We start from the raw sequence: 13750 nt of genomic DNA on the forward strand, positions 1-13750 counted from the left end.
AAGCATCTTTGCTCTGGAAATTGTTATTGAATATGTTAATGCTGTAATGAAATGCTTCTAATCATGTGGTTATTAAATAATTTTAAAAAAAAACTATACTGAAGAACTGAATATGGAGACTGGAGAGATGGCTCAGCAGTTAAGAACACTGGCTGTTCTTGCAGAAGACCCGGGTTTGGTTCGCAGCACCTACATGGCAGCTAACAACTATCCTTAACTCCAGTTCCAGGGGATCTGAGACCCTTCTTCTGACCTCCACAACATTGCATGTAATAGTGCACTTAAATACATGTACACATAACACTCATACACATAAAATGAAAAATAGAGAAATTTTTTAAAAATTAAAAAACTGCGTTATGTTAGCTGTAAACTGTACATTAATTAATTTCTTTGCTATTCTATGTAAATAAACAAAGCTTATTTAGAGCTAAAGTTTGTAGCAAAGTGGTAGAGTATGTGCCTAACAGGCATGAGGCCCTGAGTTTGATTCCTGGTATCAGAAAAAAGACTTATTGTAACTGTTAACTTCTGCTTTTTTTTTTCTTTTATAATCCATTGTCTACTTTACTGCAATAGCTGTTTTTTCCAAATGTTCCATAGATAGTTGGTATGAGTTTGTGTATACTTAAGTTCTCCCTGGTCTGATGAATGAGTTGGCATTTTCATGCTCAGCTCTTTGCCTCTTGTTTTGTCTGTTAGCTATGGCATTCAATAAATATAAAATAATTTATTTCTTCAGAAGACATAAAGTTTATATTTATGAAACATTTAAAATATAGAATTTTACTTATGCATGATTCTCATATAAAATTAGTTTTGAAAAAAATATCAAATATATTGGGTTTTGATTTTATATGTTGCCCTCGGAATCAAATGACAAAGCTGTAATATGCTCTAGAATTTAAGAACATATTGCATTTTCTTTTATATAATATAAAAAAAAAACCTACATTGTTATACTTGAGGTAAATAATAACAGTCTTTAAAAACGAAAAACATTTCTGAATGGAACATCTAACTTATAGCATATAAATGTATTCTAATTAATCATACAGCTTACAATTACAGTGATCTTTGGATGTAGAAAGCTTAAGGTCCATTGTTGTATACAGAGCAAACATCAGATTCTTTGGGTTTTTTTTTTTTTTTTAAATGCGTACGAGTGCCTGCATGTATGTGAGTGCACCTGTGTTGTGCAGTGCTGTGGAGGCCAGAAGAGGGTTTCGGATTCCCCTGGAACTGGAGTTAAGGACGGTTTGTAGCCGCCATGTGGGTGCTGGGAATCGAACCCGGGTCCTCTGTAAAAGCAGTCAGTGCTCTTAAACACTGAGCCATCTCTCCAGCCCCCAGATTCTTTGTTTTTGATGGTGTCTGTTTTTTATTTCTTCCTATTTTGTTGATATTCACAGTGTTCACTTAGGCCTTTTAAGAATTTATCTTCAACAACTTGGGAGCAACCTTTCTAGTCTCCTAAATGTCAGAGTTTAATAGTTCTGAAACTAGCCTAAAATTACAGGATTCTAATTGTTTATGAACAGAATGAACCAGGTCTATTAGATGCAAATGAACCTCAACCACCTTGTTCCTTCTGAGATTTAGGAACAAGGATTATTTTTTTGTAACATATCCTGAACTTGTATTGTTGGCCCTATTCAATGGTGAAATCACAAGAATGATTCTGATCTCTGTGAACAATGTACAGAACATCTTTCCTCGTGGCATTTTTTTCTTTTTTCTTTTTCTTTTTATTTCCTTTTTTTTTTTAATAGCATTTCTGCTTGTTTTGTTACATTGAAGTAGTAGAGGTCTTGGTGGTACTTTTTAAATTCTTGAACAACTTTGTATTTTCTTCCTTATGCTCAACCCTGAGGATCTAGAATTATATAATACAGTGTGGGTATTTGAAGTGCCATTTTGGAGAATGAGTACTTTCTAAGATACCACCTTTCTGAAGTGTGACTTTTCATAAGTGAACTACAGAAATCTTGTGGGTTTGCATAGTGCTGAGTCAGGAAGTCCTTATCTCCTCAGCTTATCTTAGTAGACTGTATAGAGTAACCTATACCTTGTTATCTTACCAGATATATATTGGAGCCATTATTCCCCTGGGAGCAGCTGAAAAGGATGGTCGACTTCGTGCTGCTGATGAACTAATGTGCATTGATGGGATTCCTGTTAAAGGGAAATCACACAAGCAAGTCTTGGACCTAATGACCACTGCTGCTCGAAATGGCCATGTGTTACTAACTGTCAGGAGAAAGATCTTCTGTGGAGGTATGTGAACCTCCTTCTGCTCTGAAAAGTTAAGAGTACACTTGCTATGTGGTTTTGTGTGGTATTGTACTATTTTCAGGCAGTGTATATGCTGACCCATTTGGGATAATCCAGGGCCCCTTTGCAGTAAGCTTTGTAATGTCATCCAGAAATGAAGAAATAAATTTGGGGCTTCTACATTAAATAATATTAATAATTATATTGAATTAATATAATTTAATATTTATTGGTGCTTACTATGTCTCAGATACATGGATTATTTTATTTGGTCCCCCTAACTCTTTGATTTAAATATTGTCATTGTCTTATAGTCACAGAAAGTTGGCAGACACTTGGTAAATAGTAAGGCCAGGACTAAAACTTGAGAGTTTAATTGCAGAGTCCAAAAATAACCATGATAGTAGAACATCTCTTACAATGTTTTTTTGTTTGTTTGGTTGTTTTTTTTTTGTTTTTTGTTTTTTGTTTTTTTTGGTCTTTTTGAGACAGGGTCTCCCTGTAGCCCCAGCTGTCCTGAAACTCACTATGTAGACCAAGCTGGCCTTGAACTCACAGAGATCCGCCTGCCTCTGCCTCCCGAATGCTGGGATTAAAGGCATGTGTCACCATGCCCGGCATCTCTTACAGTTTTTTATCAATACCTTCGTGGATATTAAATAGTATTTTATTTATTTTTATTTCATATGTATGAGTGTTTCGACTGCATATATGTTATTGCATCTATGCCTGGAGGCCAAAAGAGGGCATCATATCTCCTGGAGCTGGATGTTAGTTGCCATGTGAGTGCTGGAAACTGAAGTGGGTCCTCTGCAAGGGTAGCCAGTGCTCTTAACCACTGAGCCATCTCTCCAGCTTCATTAAATGGGACTTTTTTTTTTTTGGTCTTTTTGAGACAGGGTATCTCTGTAGCCCCAGATGATCTGGAACTCACTATGTAGACCAAGCTCACCTTGAACTTATAGAGATCCACCTGCCTCTATCTCCCGAGTGCTGAGATCAAAGGCATGCACCACCATACCCGGCTAAATAGGACTTTTATAAGTGAATTCTTGGCATTCGATAAAAGACAACTCAGTAGCATAATATGAAAATGGAGGTTTTTATCCGTTTACTATCTTCTTTTTTTTTCCTTGGTCTTTCCAGATGACCTGGAACTCACTATGTAGACCAGGGTTGGCTTTGATCACACAGAGATCCGCCTGCCTGTGCCTCCTAAGTACTGAGATCAAAGGCCTGCACCACCACACCTGACCCGTTTACTACCTTCTATAGCTCCAGCATCTAGAAAAGACTTTAGTAAATGTTTATCTTTATAATACTAATATCCCACACACATTTAAACACATGTTCTGTCCCTAAACTGGACTGCAGTAATACAAAATAAAGGGCTAATTCTCTTTGTAAATAAGAAGACATTGGAGGTATGCGTAGGTTCATGTAGATTTCATGCATTGTTGCCTCACTTTGGTTGTTCTGGAGTTAGAACATAACTGTATTCAATAAAAACCTAAAAAGTGTCATAGGAAAAGCATCATGAAGAATTTTCATAGATAAAAATCTACCACTTTTATTTTCTCAGATAATCATTGGATGTTGGTGGCATTTTGTTTAGATTCCAAAACATAGTCTTTAAGAAATTTGTGTTTGGGGGCCATTTGCACATGTGTGGGCATATATGTGGAAGCCATTGGGCTACCTTGAGTGTTATTCCTGAGGGACCATCTGCTGATAAAAAATAAGAGTCTCTCATTGGCTTTGGTCTCCCCAAGTAGAAGAGACTGGAAAGCCCCAGGGATTTGCCTGTCTTCATTTCCCCAAAGCTGGGACTATAATCATTTGTCACCCTACTTGACTTTTTTTGTTTAGACTTTTTATTGAATTTTTATGTATTTCTTACAGAACATCTTAATCTTAATCAACTTTATACCCCCTTCCTCATTGGCACCTGCCCATGGCACCCCACTGGATTTCATACATTCTGTCATTTGTGTTAAGGCCTATCATGTCCAGTTAGTGTCCCCAGATATCCCTCAATTCAGGTTTATCCACCAGATTGGTCTAGTCAGCTTATCTAGAGTCCCTCCCAAGAAGATGAGCTCTTCTTCACCCAGGAGTAATCAGCTGCCAGTAATTCTTCGACTGAGATTGGGGCCTGCTGTCCATTTCCACAGTTCTGTGCTGGGTTTTTGTCTGCTTGAGTTTGCATGGCTCTTGTGCATGCTGACACCATTGCTATAGGTTTGTATGAGAAGAGTCCCAGGAGCCTATAGGACTCCACTTCCATATAGTCATGCACCACCTCCCTGGCTCTTATGATCTTTCTGCCCCCTCTTCTGCAGTGATCCCTGAGCCCTGGGTGGGTAGATTTTAATATAGGAGTCCTGTCCAAGGACCCACACTCTGTAGACACTTATTCTCTATGTTTTGGCCATTTGTGACCTGTTGTGTTCCTGGCTCTCTGTTGCATGAGGGAGCTTCTTTGATGAGAATTGAAAGATGCATTAGCGTTCTCTTTATCCCTTGTTCTATGTTCTGTGAGCCTTAGGTGTGGAGGTTGCATTCTAGATGTGCCGCTTAGGCTTGGGCAATTCACAGACAATCTCTGTATAACCAGTTGTAGAACTCTAATAATCTCTGTCTGATGAAAAATAGCCTTCTTTGATGGGTAGTGACTGGGATACTCGTCTGTAAATTTAAGGATCCATATTTTGAACTTAGTAAGAAATTACATTTGTCTAGAGATGTGACTGCTTTTGGGTTTTCTCTAAGATCTATGACCTCTCCAGCTATGTGTATTTGCAGTACCACACAAGTTTCTTCCCATTGAGTTGTCTATAAGTCCAATTAGGTAGCTATTGATTACCCCAAGTTAAAAGTGCCACTACTGCACCAGTGTCATTTGCTGTGCTGGTCATTGATGTGGTTATTAGGCCTTGAAGCTAGGGTTGGACCATCAATTGACATTCTCCCTTACCAGCTTGCATAGTGCTCTCCAAAGCTATCAGAGCTAGCCTTGAAGGGAGGTGGCTTCCAGGTAAGGTCCAGCCCCATTGCTCCAAATCCTGTGTGCAAAGTACGCTGTCTTCAGCAATAGGGTCTTACCTATAAGTTCTAGGAGGCAATCAAGGGTCATGGCAATAGCGTATGTAATTTTGGGAGTCTCTCGAACTATTCTGGCCAACAACTCAAAGGAAGGTTTCTCCTGTCTGGCACTGTTTCTTGTTATGTAACCTTCAGCTATACACATGGACTCATGAAGAGATGCTGTATGTATAATTTTTTAGTAAGGTTTTGAACTAATATGAGTCCCTCTGGTTTTTAAAAATATTTTATTTATTGTTTTTATTTTATGTATACAAGTGTTTTGCCTGCATCTGTATAATGCTTGTGGAATTCAGAAGAGGGCATCGGATCCCCTGGAACTGGAGTTATTTAACCCAGCTCCTCTTGAAGAGCAGCCAGTGCTCTTAACTGCTGAGCCATCTCTCCAGCCCCCCCTCCTCAATTTTTTTATGCTAGCTAGGCATTATTTCTCTCTCTCTCTCTCTCTCTCTCTCTCTCTCTCTCTCTCTCTCTCTCTCTCCCCCTGTCTAACCCTCCCTCCATGCCCTCCCCATTTAAAGCGTCCCTATTTTTCCCATTTCTCCCTTGATAATTCCTGTCTGCTATGGTCCCATCTCTCTTGAGTTCCTTCCCCTTTTCCCCCATAGTTCCTTGTATAATCCTCCATCTCCCCTTCTCCTTTAACTACCTCTGTTTTACACATTTCTCCCTTAGTAACACCTGTCTCCTACTGTTCTTCTCTTGGGTTCCTTCTTTCCCGTTACCTCCCTGATTACTTCCCATTTTCCTGTTTCCTGCAGTTACATCAAGATATATACTCACATACAAGAATTTGGTGCTCGGATCTACAAATGAGGGAGAACATGCGTCTTTCGTTTTTCTGAGTCTGTGTTACTTCTCTTAGTATAATAGTTTCTAGATCCATCCATTTACCTGCAAACTTCATTATCTCATCTTTCTTTACCACTGAGTGTAGAACTCCACTGTGTAAATGTACCACATTTTCATTATCCACTCATCAATTGAGGGACACTTAGGTTGCTTCCATCTCTTGGCTATTGTGAAAAGAGCAGCAACAAACATGGTTGTACAAATATCTCTGCAATAGGATGAGTCCTTTGGGTATATGCCAAGGAGTGATATAACCAGGTCATATGGTAGGTTCATTTTTAGTTTTTTTAAGAGTATGCCACACTGTTTTCTATAGGGGTTGTACAAGTTTGCCATCCCACCAGCAGTGAATAAGTGTTCCCCTTTCTCCACATCCTCGCCTGCATTTGGTATCATTGTTCTCTTGATCTTATCCAGTCTGACTGGGGTAAGATGAAATATTAAAGTGATTTTAATTTCATTTCCCTAATTACTAATGATGTGGAACACTTTTTAAGATGTTTCTTAGCTATCTTTATTTCTTTTGAGAACTCTCTGTTCAGCTCTTTAGCCCTTTAATTGATTGGGTCATTTGTTTTGTTGATTGTTTTTTGCATTCTTTATATATTCTATACGTAAAACCTTTGTCATATGTGTTGCTGGTGAAGATTTTCTCCCACTCCGTAGGTTTTTTCTTCACTTTATGTGTTGTTTTCTTTTGCTGTACAGAAACTTTTTAGTTTAATGAGGTCCCACTTGTTGATTGTTGACCTTAATTCCTGAGTAACTGATATCCCAATTTAGAAAGTCCTTTGCTACACCTATATCTTGTGGGTTACTGCCAATGTTTTCTTCTAGCAGTTTCAGAGTTTCAGGTTTCACATTGAGGTCTTTGATCCATTTGTAGCTGACTTTTGTGCAAGGTGAAAGATCTAAGGCGAAGGGTCTAATTTCATTGTTCTACAGGTGGAGATCCAGTTTTGCCATCACTATTTATTGAAGATACTGTTTTTCCTCCATTGTGTGTTCTTGGCACCTTTGTCAAATATCAGGTGACTGAAATTGCATGTCTCAGGTTTGGGTCTTCAGTGATGTCACCTTGATCTATGTGTCTATTTTTGTGCCAGTTCATGCTGTTTTTATGACTATAGCTCTACTATAGTTTGAGATCTTGTATAATAATCACCCCAGCATTGCTCTTTGTGCTCAGGGTTGCTATCTGGGGTCTTTTGTGCTTCTATATGAATTGTAGGATAGTTTTTTTCTAATTCTGTAAAGTATGACATGGGAATTTTGATTGGGATTGCATTGAATCTATATATTTCTTTTGGTAGGATGGTCATTTTCACAATATTAATTCTTCCAATCCATGAGCATGAGAGGTCCTTCCATCTTCTGGTGTCTTCGTCAATCTCTTTCTTTAAAGATTTAAAAATTTTCATTGTAAAGATCTTTGATGTTTTTGGTCAGGTTTATTCTAAGATATTTTTTTTTTCATTTTTGTCTTGTTTTTGAGGCTATTGTGAATGGGAGGGTTTCCCTGTGCTCTTTCTCTGATTGCTTGTTATTGGTATATAGAAAGGCTACTGATTTTTGTAACCTACCTCTTTACTTTTTTAATCAGTTCTAGGACTTTTCTGGTGGAATGTTTGGGATCTCTTAGGTATAGTATTATATCATCTGCAAAAAGGGGTAGTTTGACCTCTTCTTTTCCAATTAGTACTTGTTTCCTTTTCTTCTTTTGTCTTACTGCTCTAGCAAGAGTTTCAAGTACTGTATTAAAAAGGAGTGAAATTGCTGGGCGTGGTGGCACATGCCTTTAATCCCAGCATTTGGGAGGCAGAGGCAGGCGGATCTTTCTGAGTTCGAGGCTAGCCTGGTCTACATAATGAGGTCCAGGACAGCTGGGGCTACAAGGAGACCCTGTCTCAAAAAGACAAAATAAAAACAAAAATTTTAAAAAATAAAGGAGTAAAGATAGTGGACATCCTTGTCTGGTTCCTGATTTTAATGGGAATGCTTTGGGTTTTTTTCCATTTAGAATGATGTTGGCTGTGAGTTTGTATATATAGCTTTAATTATGTTATGTGCCCTCCAGTCCAATTCCCTTTAGGACTTTTATCATGAATGAATGCTGAGTTTTGTCAAATGCCTTTTCTGCTTTCTTCTTTATTGAGTTATGCATATTGAACCATCCCTGCGTCTCTGGAATAAAGCCTACTTGATCATGGTGGATGGTCTTTTCGATGTTTGTATGCGGTTTGCAAGTATTTTGTTGAGAATTTTTGCATCTATGTTCATTAAAAATATGGGTCTATTAGTTTTCTTTTTTTGGTGTGTCTTTATCTGGTTTTGATTTTAGAGTGATGCTGGCTTCATAGAAGGAGTTCTCCCTCTGTTTTAGTTTCTCCATTGCTGTGACAAAATACTCTAACCAGTACCAACTTGGGGAGGGAAAGGTTTATTTGACTTACATACCCCAGGTCACAATCCATCAAGGAGCCCAAGGTAGGAACTCAGGGCAGAAACCTGGAGGCAGGAGCTGGAGTAGACCATAGAGTAACACTGCTTACTGGCTTGCTCCCCTGGCCTATGCTCAACCTGCTTCCTTACACAATACAGGACAATCTGCCCAGGTGTGGTACCACCCACAGTGGGCTGGACCCTCCCACATCACTCAACAGTCAATTAAATGCCCCACAGATATGGCCACAGGCCAGTCCAATGGAGGAAATGCCCCAATTGAGGTTCCCTCTACCTGGGTGTGTCAAGTTGACAAATAGCTATTCAGCACACTCTGTTTCTATCTTTTTGAATAATTTAAGTAGTATTTGTTGTAGATCGTCTTTAAATGGGCCTGGGATCTTTTGAGTTAGGAGGTTTTTTATTACTGTTTCAATTTCTTTATATGTTATGGGTCTGTTTAAACTGTTAGTCTTTTCTTGTTTTAGATTTAATGAGTTACATAATTTTAGATATTCATCATTTTCTTTTAGGCTTTCAAGTTTTTTTAAAGTATTCCCTTGTAATGTTCTAGATCTTTTTGGTATCTGTTGTGTTTCACATTGAGGTCTTTCATCTCTGATTTTGCTGATTTGCATTTGCTCTTTTCTTTCTTTTGGTTAACTGGGCTAAGGGTCTATCTTGTTTGGCTTTTCAAAAAACCAGCTCTTAGATTCATTGATTATTTGTATTGTTTTCTTTGTTTCTATTTCATCAATTTCTGCTCTGATTTTTGCTATTTTTTCTCCTCTTCTGGGTTTGGGTTTCATTTGTTCTTGCCTTTCCAGAATCTTGAGTTGTACTATCAAGTCATTTATTTGTACTCTTTCTGTTTTGTTTTTTTTTTAATGTAGGCACTTAGAGCTGTAAACTTCCCTCTTAGAGCTGCTTTTGAAGTGTCCCAGAGGTTTTGTTGTGTTGTATTATCCTTTTTGTTTAATTTCAGGAATACTTTTATTTCTTTCTTAGTTTCTTCTTTGACCCATTCACAATTCAGGATTATGTTATTTAATCTCTATGAGTTCTTATAGTTACTAGGGCTTCTTTCAGTGTTGATTTTAAGCTTTATTACATTGTGGTCTGATAGAATGCATGGAATTATTTCAGTTATTTTTTTGTATTTGTTGATGTTTGTTTTGTGCCCTGGTTTATGTGGTCAGTTTTAGAGAAAGTTTCATGGGGTGTTGAATAGAAAGTGTATTCTTTGGGTTCTTGGGTAGAATATTCAATAGATGTCTGTTAGGTCCATTTGATGTATGGTACCATTTAATTCAGATGTCTCTCTGTTTATTCTTTTATTATTTCAATACCCCATTGTCTACATTAGAGACAATGGGGTATTGAAGTCCCCTGCTTTTACTGAGTTGGGGTTAATCTGTGTCTTAACGTCCTGTAGTACTGCTTTTATGAAATTGGGTACACCAGAGCTTGGTGTATATATGTTCATGGTTGTAATATCTTCTTAGTCAACTGTTCCTTTGATCAGAATTAAGTGACCCTCTTTTCTCTTCTGATTAGTTTTATTTTGAAGTCTATTTTTTCAGATATTAGAATTGCAACCCTGATTGTTTCTTAGTGCCGTGTGCTTGGAATATTCTTTTCTATCCTTTCACTTTAAAGGTAGTGCCTGTCCTTGAAGGTAAGATACGTTTCTTGCAGACAACAAAAGGACGCATTTTGTTTCTTAATCCTTTCAACTAGCTTGTGTCTTTTGACAGGGAAGTTCAGTCCATTGATATTTAAAGTTATTATTGAAAGTTGTGTATTCGTTGCTGTCATTTTAATTTCTGTTTGCATTCTTGATGCAATTTTATGTTTCCACAATTATACCTTCATTTAGTTTCTTTCTGTTGCCCCTGGAGTATAGTTGTTCCTTTTTTCCATTCTTTGTATTGCTTAAAGTATTCTCTGAAGGGCTGGTTTGGTGGACATATATTCGTATTCTGTCAGCCTATTCATGTCATGGAAGATTTTTCTTCCCCCTTCAACTATAGAAGACATTTTTGCTGGGTAAAGTATTCTAGGTTGGCATCTATGGTCATTTAGAACTGGGAATACTTTGTTCCAGGTTCTTCTGGCTTGCATAATTTGCATTGATAAGTCATCTGTAATTCTGATGTGACTTGTTTTTCTTTCACAGCTTTCAGTATTTTCTTTGTTCTGTACATTTAGTGTTTTTACTATGATATGCCATGGGGAGTTTCTTTTCTGGTCCTATTTGGTGTTCTTTGTGCTTGTATTTGTAGAGGCATGTCTTTCTTAAATTTTAGGGAATTTCTTCTACAATCCTGTTTAAGGTCTGGTCAGTACCATTAACCTGAACTACTTCTCCTTCCTCTATGCCTATGATGCATAAATTTGGTCTTTTGATGGTGTCCCACATTTCCTGTGGGTTTTTTTTTCTTAATCTTTGCTTGAGTGGTCCAATTCTTCAACTTTATCATCCAGTGTTGATATTCTGTTTTCTATTTCATTCATTCTATTGGTGAGGCTTTCTCCTTTTGTTTCAAATTGGCTTATTGAATTTTTCACTTCCTTCATCATTTCAGCCTGAGTTTTCTCCAATATGTCTATCTCTTTTGTGAATTCAGTCAGAAGTTTATCCCTCTCTTCTTCTAGTTCTTTAATTTGTTTGTGTGTTCTTTAAATTTGTTGAATTCTTTGATCATGTTTATGATTGTTCTATTAAATTCTGTGTCCTGGTCTATCTCTAGGGGGTTCTCATTGTAGGTCTCAGGACTCATGGTGTTTCTCATGAAACACCATGATTTCTCTATTATTTTTTCATTATGATTTTGGCATGTGGATTTCTTTTGTTGTTTGTGATTCTGATATGAAACTCAAGTCTTCCTTTGTGGGGTTGAAGTCTGTTTCTGTTTGTATTATTGGTGTGTCTTGGTTGTTTTCTTATTGGGTGTGTAAAGCTCGTTGGTCTAGGCTTGAGGTTGTCTCTTTTGATTTTATATCGAAGGGGTCAGATGACTTCAGTTCAGCTATTCAGAAGCTCCTGCAGAGGCCCAAGTCAGGTGCCAGTCAGGTGCTCGCAAGTTTCCTCCTAAGGTCTGAACCCCTACTAGTGAGCAGTCACAGCACAATTTCCGAAGCTGGCTAAGGGGGTGCCTGATTTAGGCCCTCTCAGGCAGTCTGCAAAGGTCTTGGCCCCTACTAAAGGGCAGAGAGAGAGAAACCAAGCCCTGGAGTGATGGGATGGACTGCAGGTCATTCCAGTGTTGGGGGATGTGCACAGTGCAATTTGGGGAAGCTCACCACCATGTGGAGGCTGAATCCAGGCACTGTCAGGCAGTCTGCAAAGGTTTGGGCCATATTTGGCTTTTTTTTTTTTTTTTTTTTTAATTGTATGTTACAAGATCTAAGTCAGGTCCCAACCACTTTATTAACTGAGCTGTTTTCCCAGATCCTGTAACATAGTCTTAACTTCAAATAAATATGGAGTTAAAAGAGAATTTATAAATGTATCTTCCATAAATGTACTATGTTGGGATTCTGTTTGTTTGTTTGTTTGTTTGTTTTTAAGTATATGAGTATTTTGCCTGTGTGCATGTAAGTGTACCCATGTGTGCAATGCCTGTGGAGGCCAGAAGAAGGTGTTGAATTCCCTGGAACTGGAGTTACAAACTATTGTTAGCTACCATGTAGGTGGTGGGAACTGAACCCAGATCTTCTGCAAGAGCAACCAGTGTTTTTAACTGCCGAGTCAGCTTTCCATCCCCCAAGAATTCTATTTGTAGTTTTTCACATTTTTTCTTAATTACATTTATTTATTGTGTGCATATGCAAGTGTGTCCACATAGGCTTGTGTGGAGGTCAGAAGTTGACTTTCTTCTACCATAAGGATTCTGGGGACTGAATTCAGGTCACCATGGCAAGTGCCTCACTGAGCCATCTCACTGTCCAAAGAATTCTGTTTTTTTTGATACTATCAAATCTCATGGAAGCTTTGCAAAGCTTTCTTTAAAGTGAAATAATATTGGGTCTTATGTATTTATTACATACTGTAAGAGCAGTAAGTACTCTTAACCACTGAGCCATCTGTCTAGCCCCTACATTTTTATTCTTTATAGTATTACAAATGAAATTTTAATTGGCTTAGCATTTTACTTAGCAGAAAACATTTTCCAGAAATATTAAAACTGGTTATTTTTATTATAGAGAAACAACCTGAGGATGACGGCTCTCAAGCTTTCATTTCGACACAGAGTGGATCTCCCCGCCTGAAACAAGCAGATCTCCTAGCCAGACCTGCCCCCCAGGAGGCCTATGATGTTATCTTACAGCGAAAAGGAAATGAAGGGTTTGGTTTTGTCATCCTTACCTCTAAAAGCAAGCCACCTCCAGGAGGTAAGGGCTACTGTATACCATTGTTTCTACCTCAAAGTCCCATTTTCTGAGCACTCTCCAATTGAAATTTCTTAGATGAATTGGGAACTATGTATAAATCGTTTTAGATATACATCTTTTTAAGGGTAGTGAATATTTTCTTTATTTTAAAAATTGAATAATTTGAACCAAACTTTCTAGGCTTCAGGTTTCTCTATCATCTCAGATGCCCTAAAATAAGTCTCAGTAGCTCGGTTTGCATCAAGATTAGAATAGGTAATATATCAGGACCTGACTTCATGGATTTAGGGAAAGATGCAATGCTGAATTTAAAAAAAATATTAATAATTTTTAAATTTGAGAGCACATGCTTCCTAAATTAGGAGAAATGGTAGATTTAGAAATGAATTAAATTCCAGAAGCAGATGAGAAGGAATAAAACTAATCCAATTATATCTTAATTATTTCATGTTTTTTAATAACTATTGTATTCTAACTATAAAGAACTCTTGTTGAATGATAAGAGACATTCCTCCCTTTCATATATATTTTATTGAAAGGTAAAGATTTTTGTTAGAACCTTTGAAAATTAATATTTTTTTAATTATTTATTTCATAATCAAATGATTAGAAGAGGCATTTCATTACAACAGCATTGACATATTCAATAACAATTTGCAGAGCTAAGATGCTTCTCTTT

The 13750-nt window shown here is 37.5% G+C and overlaps 1 protein-coding gene across 3 annotated transcripts in view; it reads left to right on the forward strand.

Moving 5' to 3' along the window:
• Positions 1 to 13750, forward strand: part of Magi3 (membrane associated guanylate kinase, WW and PDZ domain containing 3) — a 271037-nt gene that overhangs the window by 227081 nt on the left and 30206 nt on the right. For all 3 annotated transcript variants that reach the window (XM_029563987.1, XM_017798421.2, XM_017798420.2), the window contains exons 14-15: positions 2085 to 2277; positions 12883 to 13071. In XM_029563987.1, the coding sequence (XP_029419847.1) occupies positions 2085 to 2277; positions 12883 to 13071 (382 nt within the window). The remainder of the gene's footprint in view (positions 1 to 2084; positions 2278 to 12882; positions 13072 to 13750) is intronic.

This window comes from Nannospalax galili, unplaced genomic scaffold (genome assembly GCF_000622305.1).
Source record: "Nannospalax galili isolate Female #2095 unplaced genomic scaffold, S.galili_v1.0 scaffold475, whole genome shotgun sequence".
Classification (NCBI taxonomy): domain Eukaryota; kingdom Metazoa; phylum Chordata; class Mammalia; order Rodentia; family Spalacidae; genus Nannospalax; species Nannospalax galili.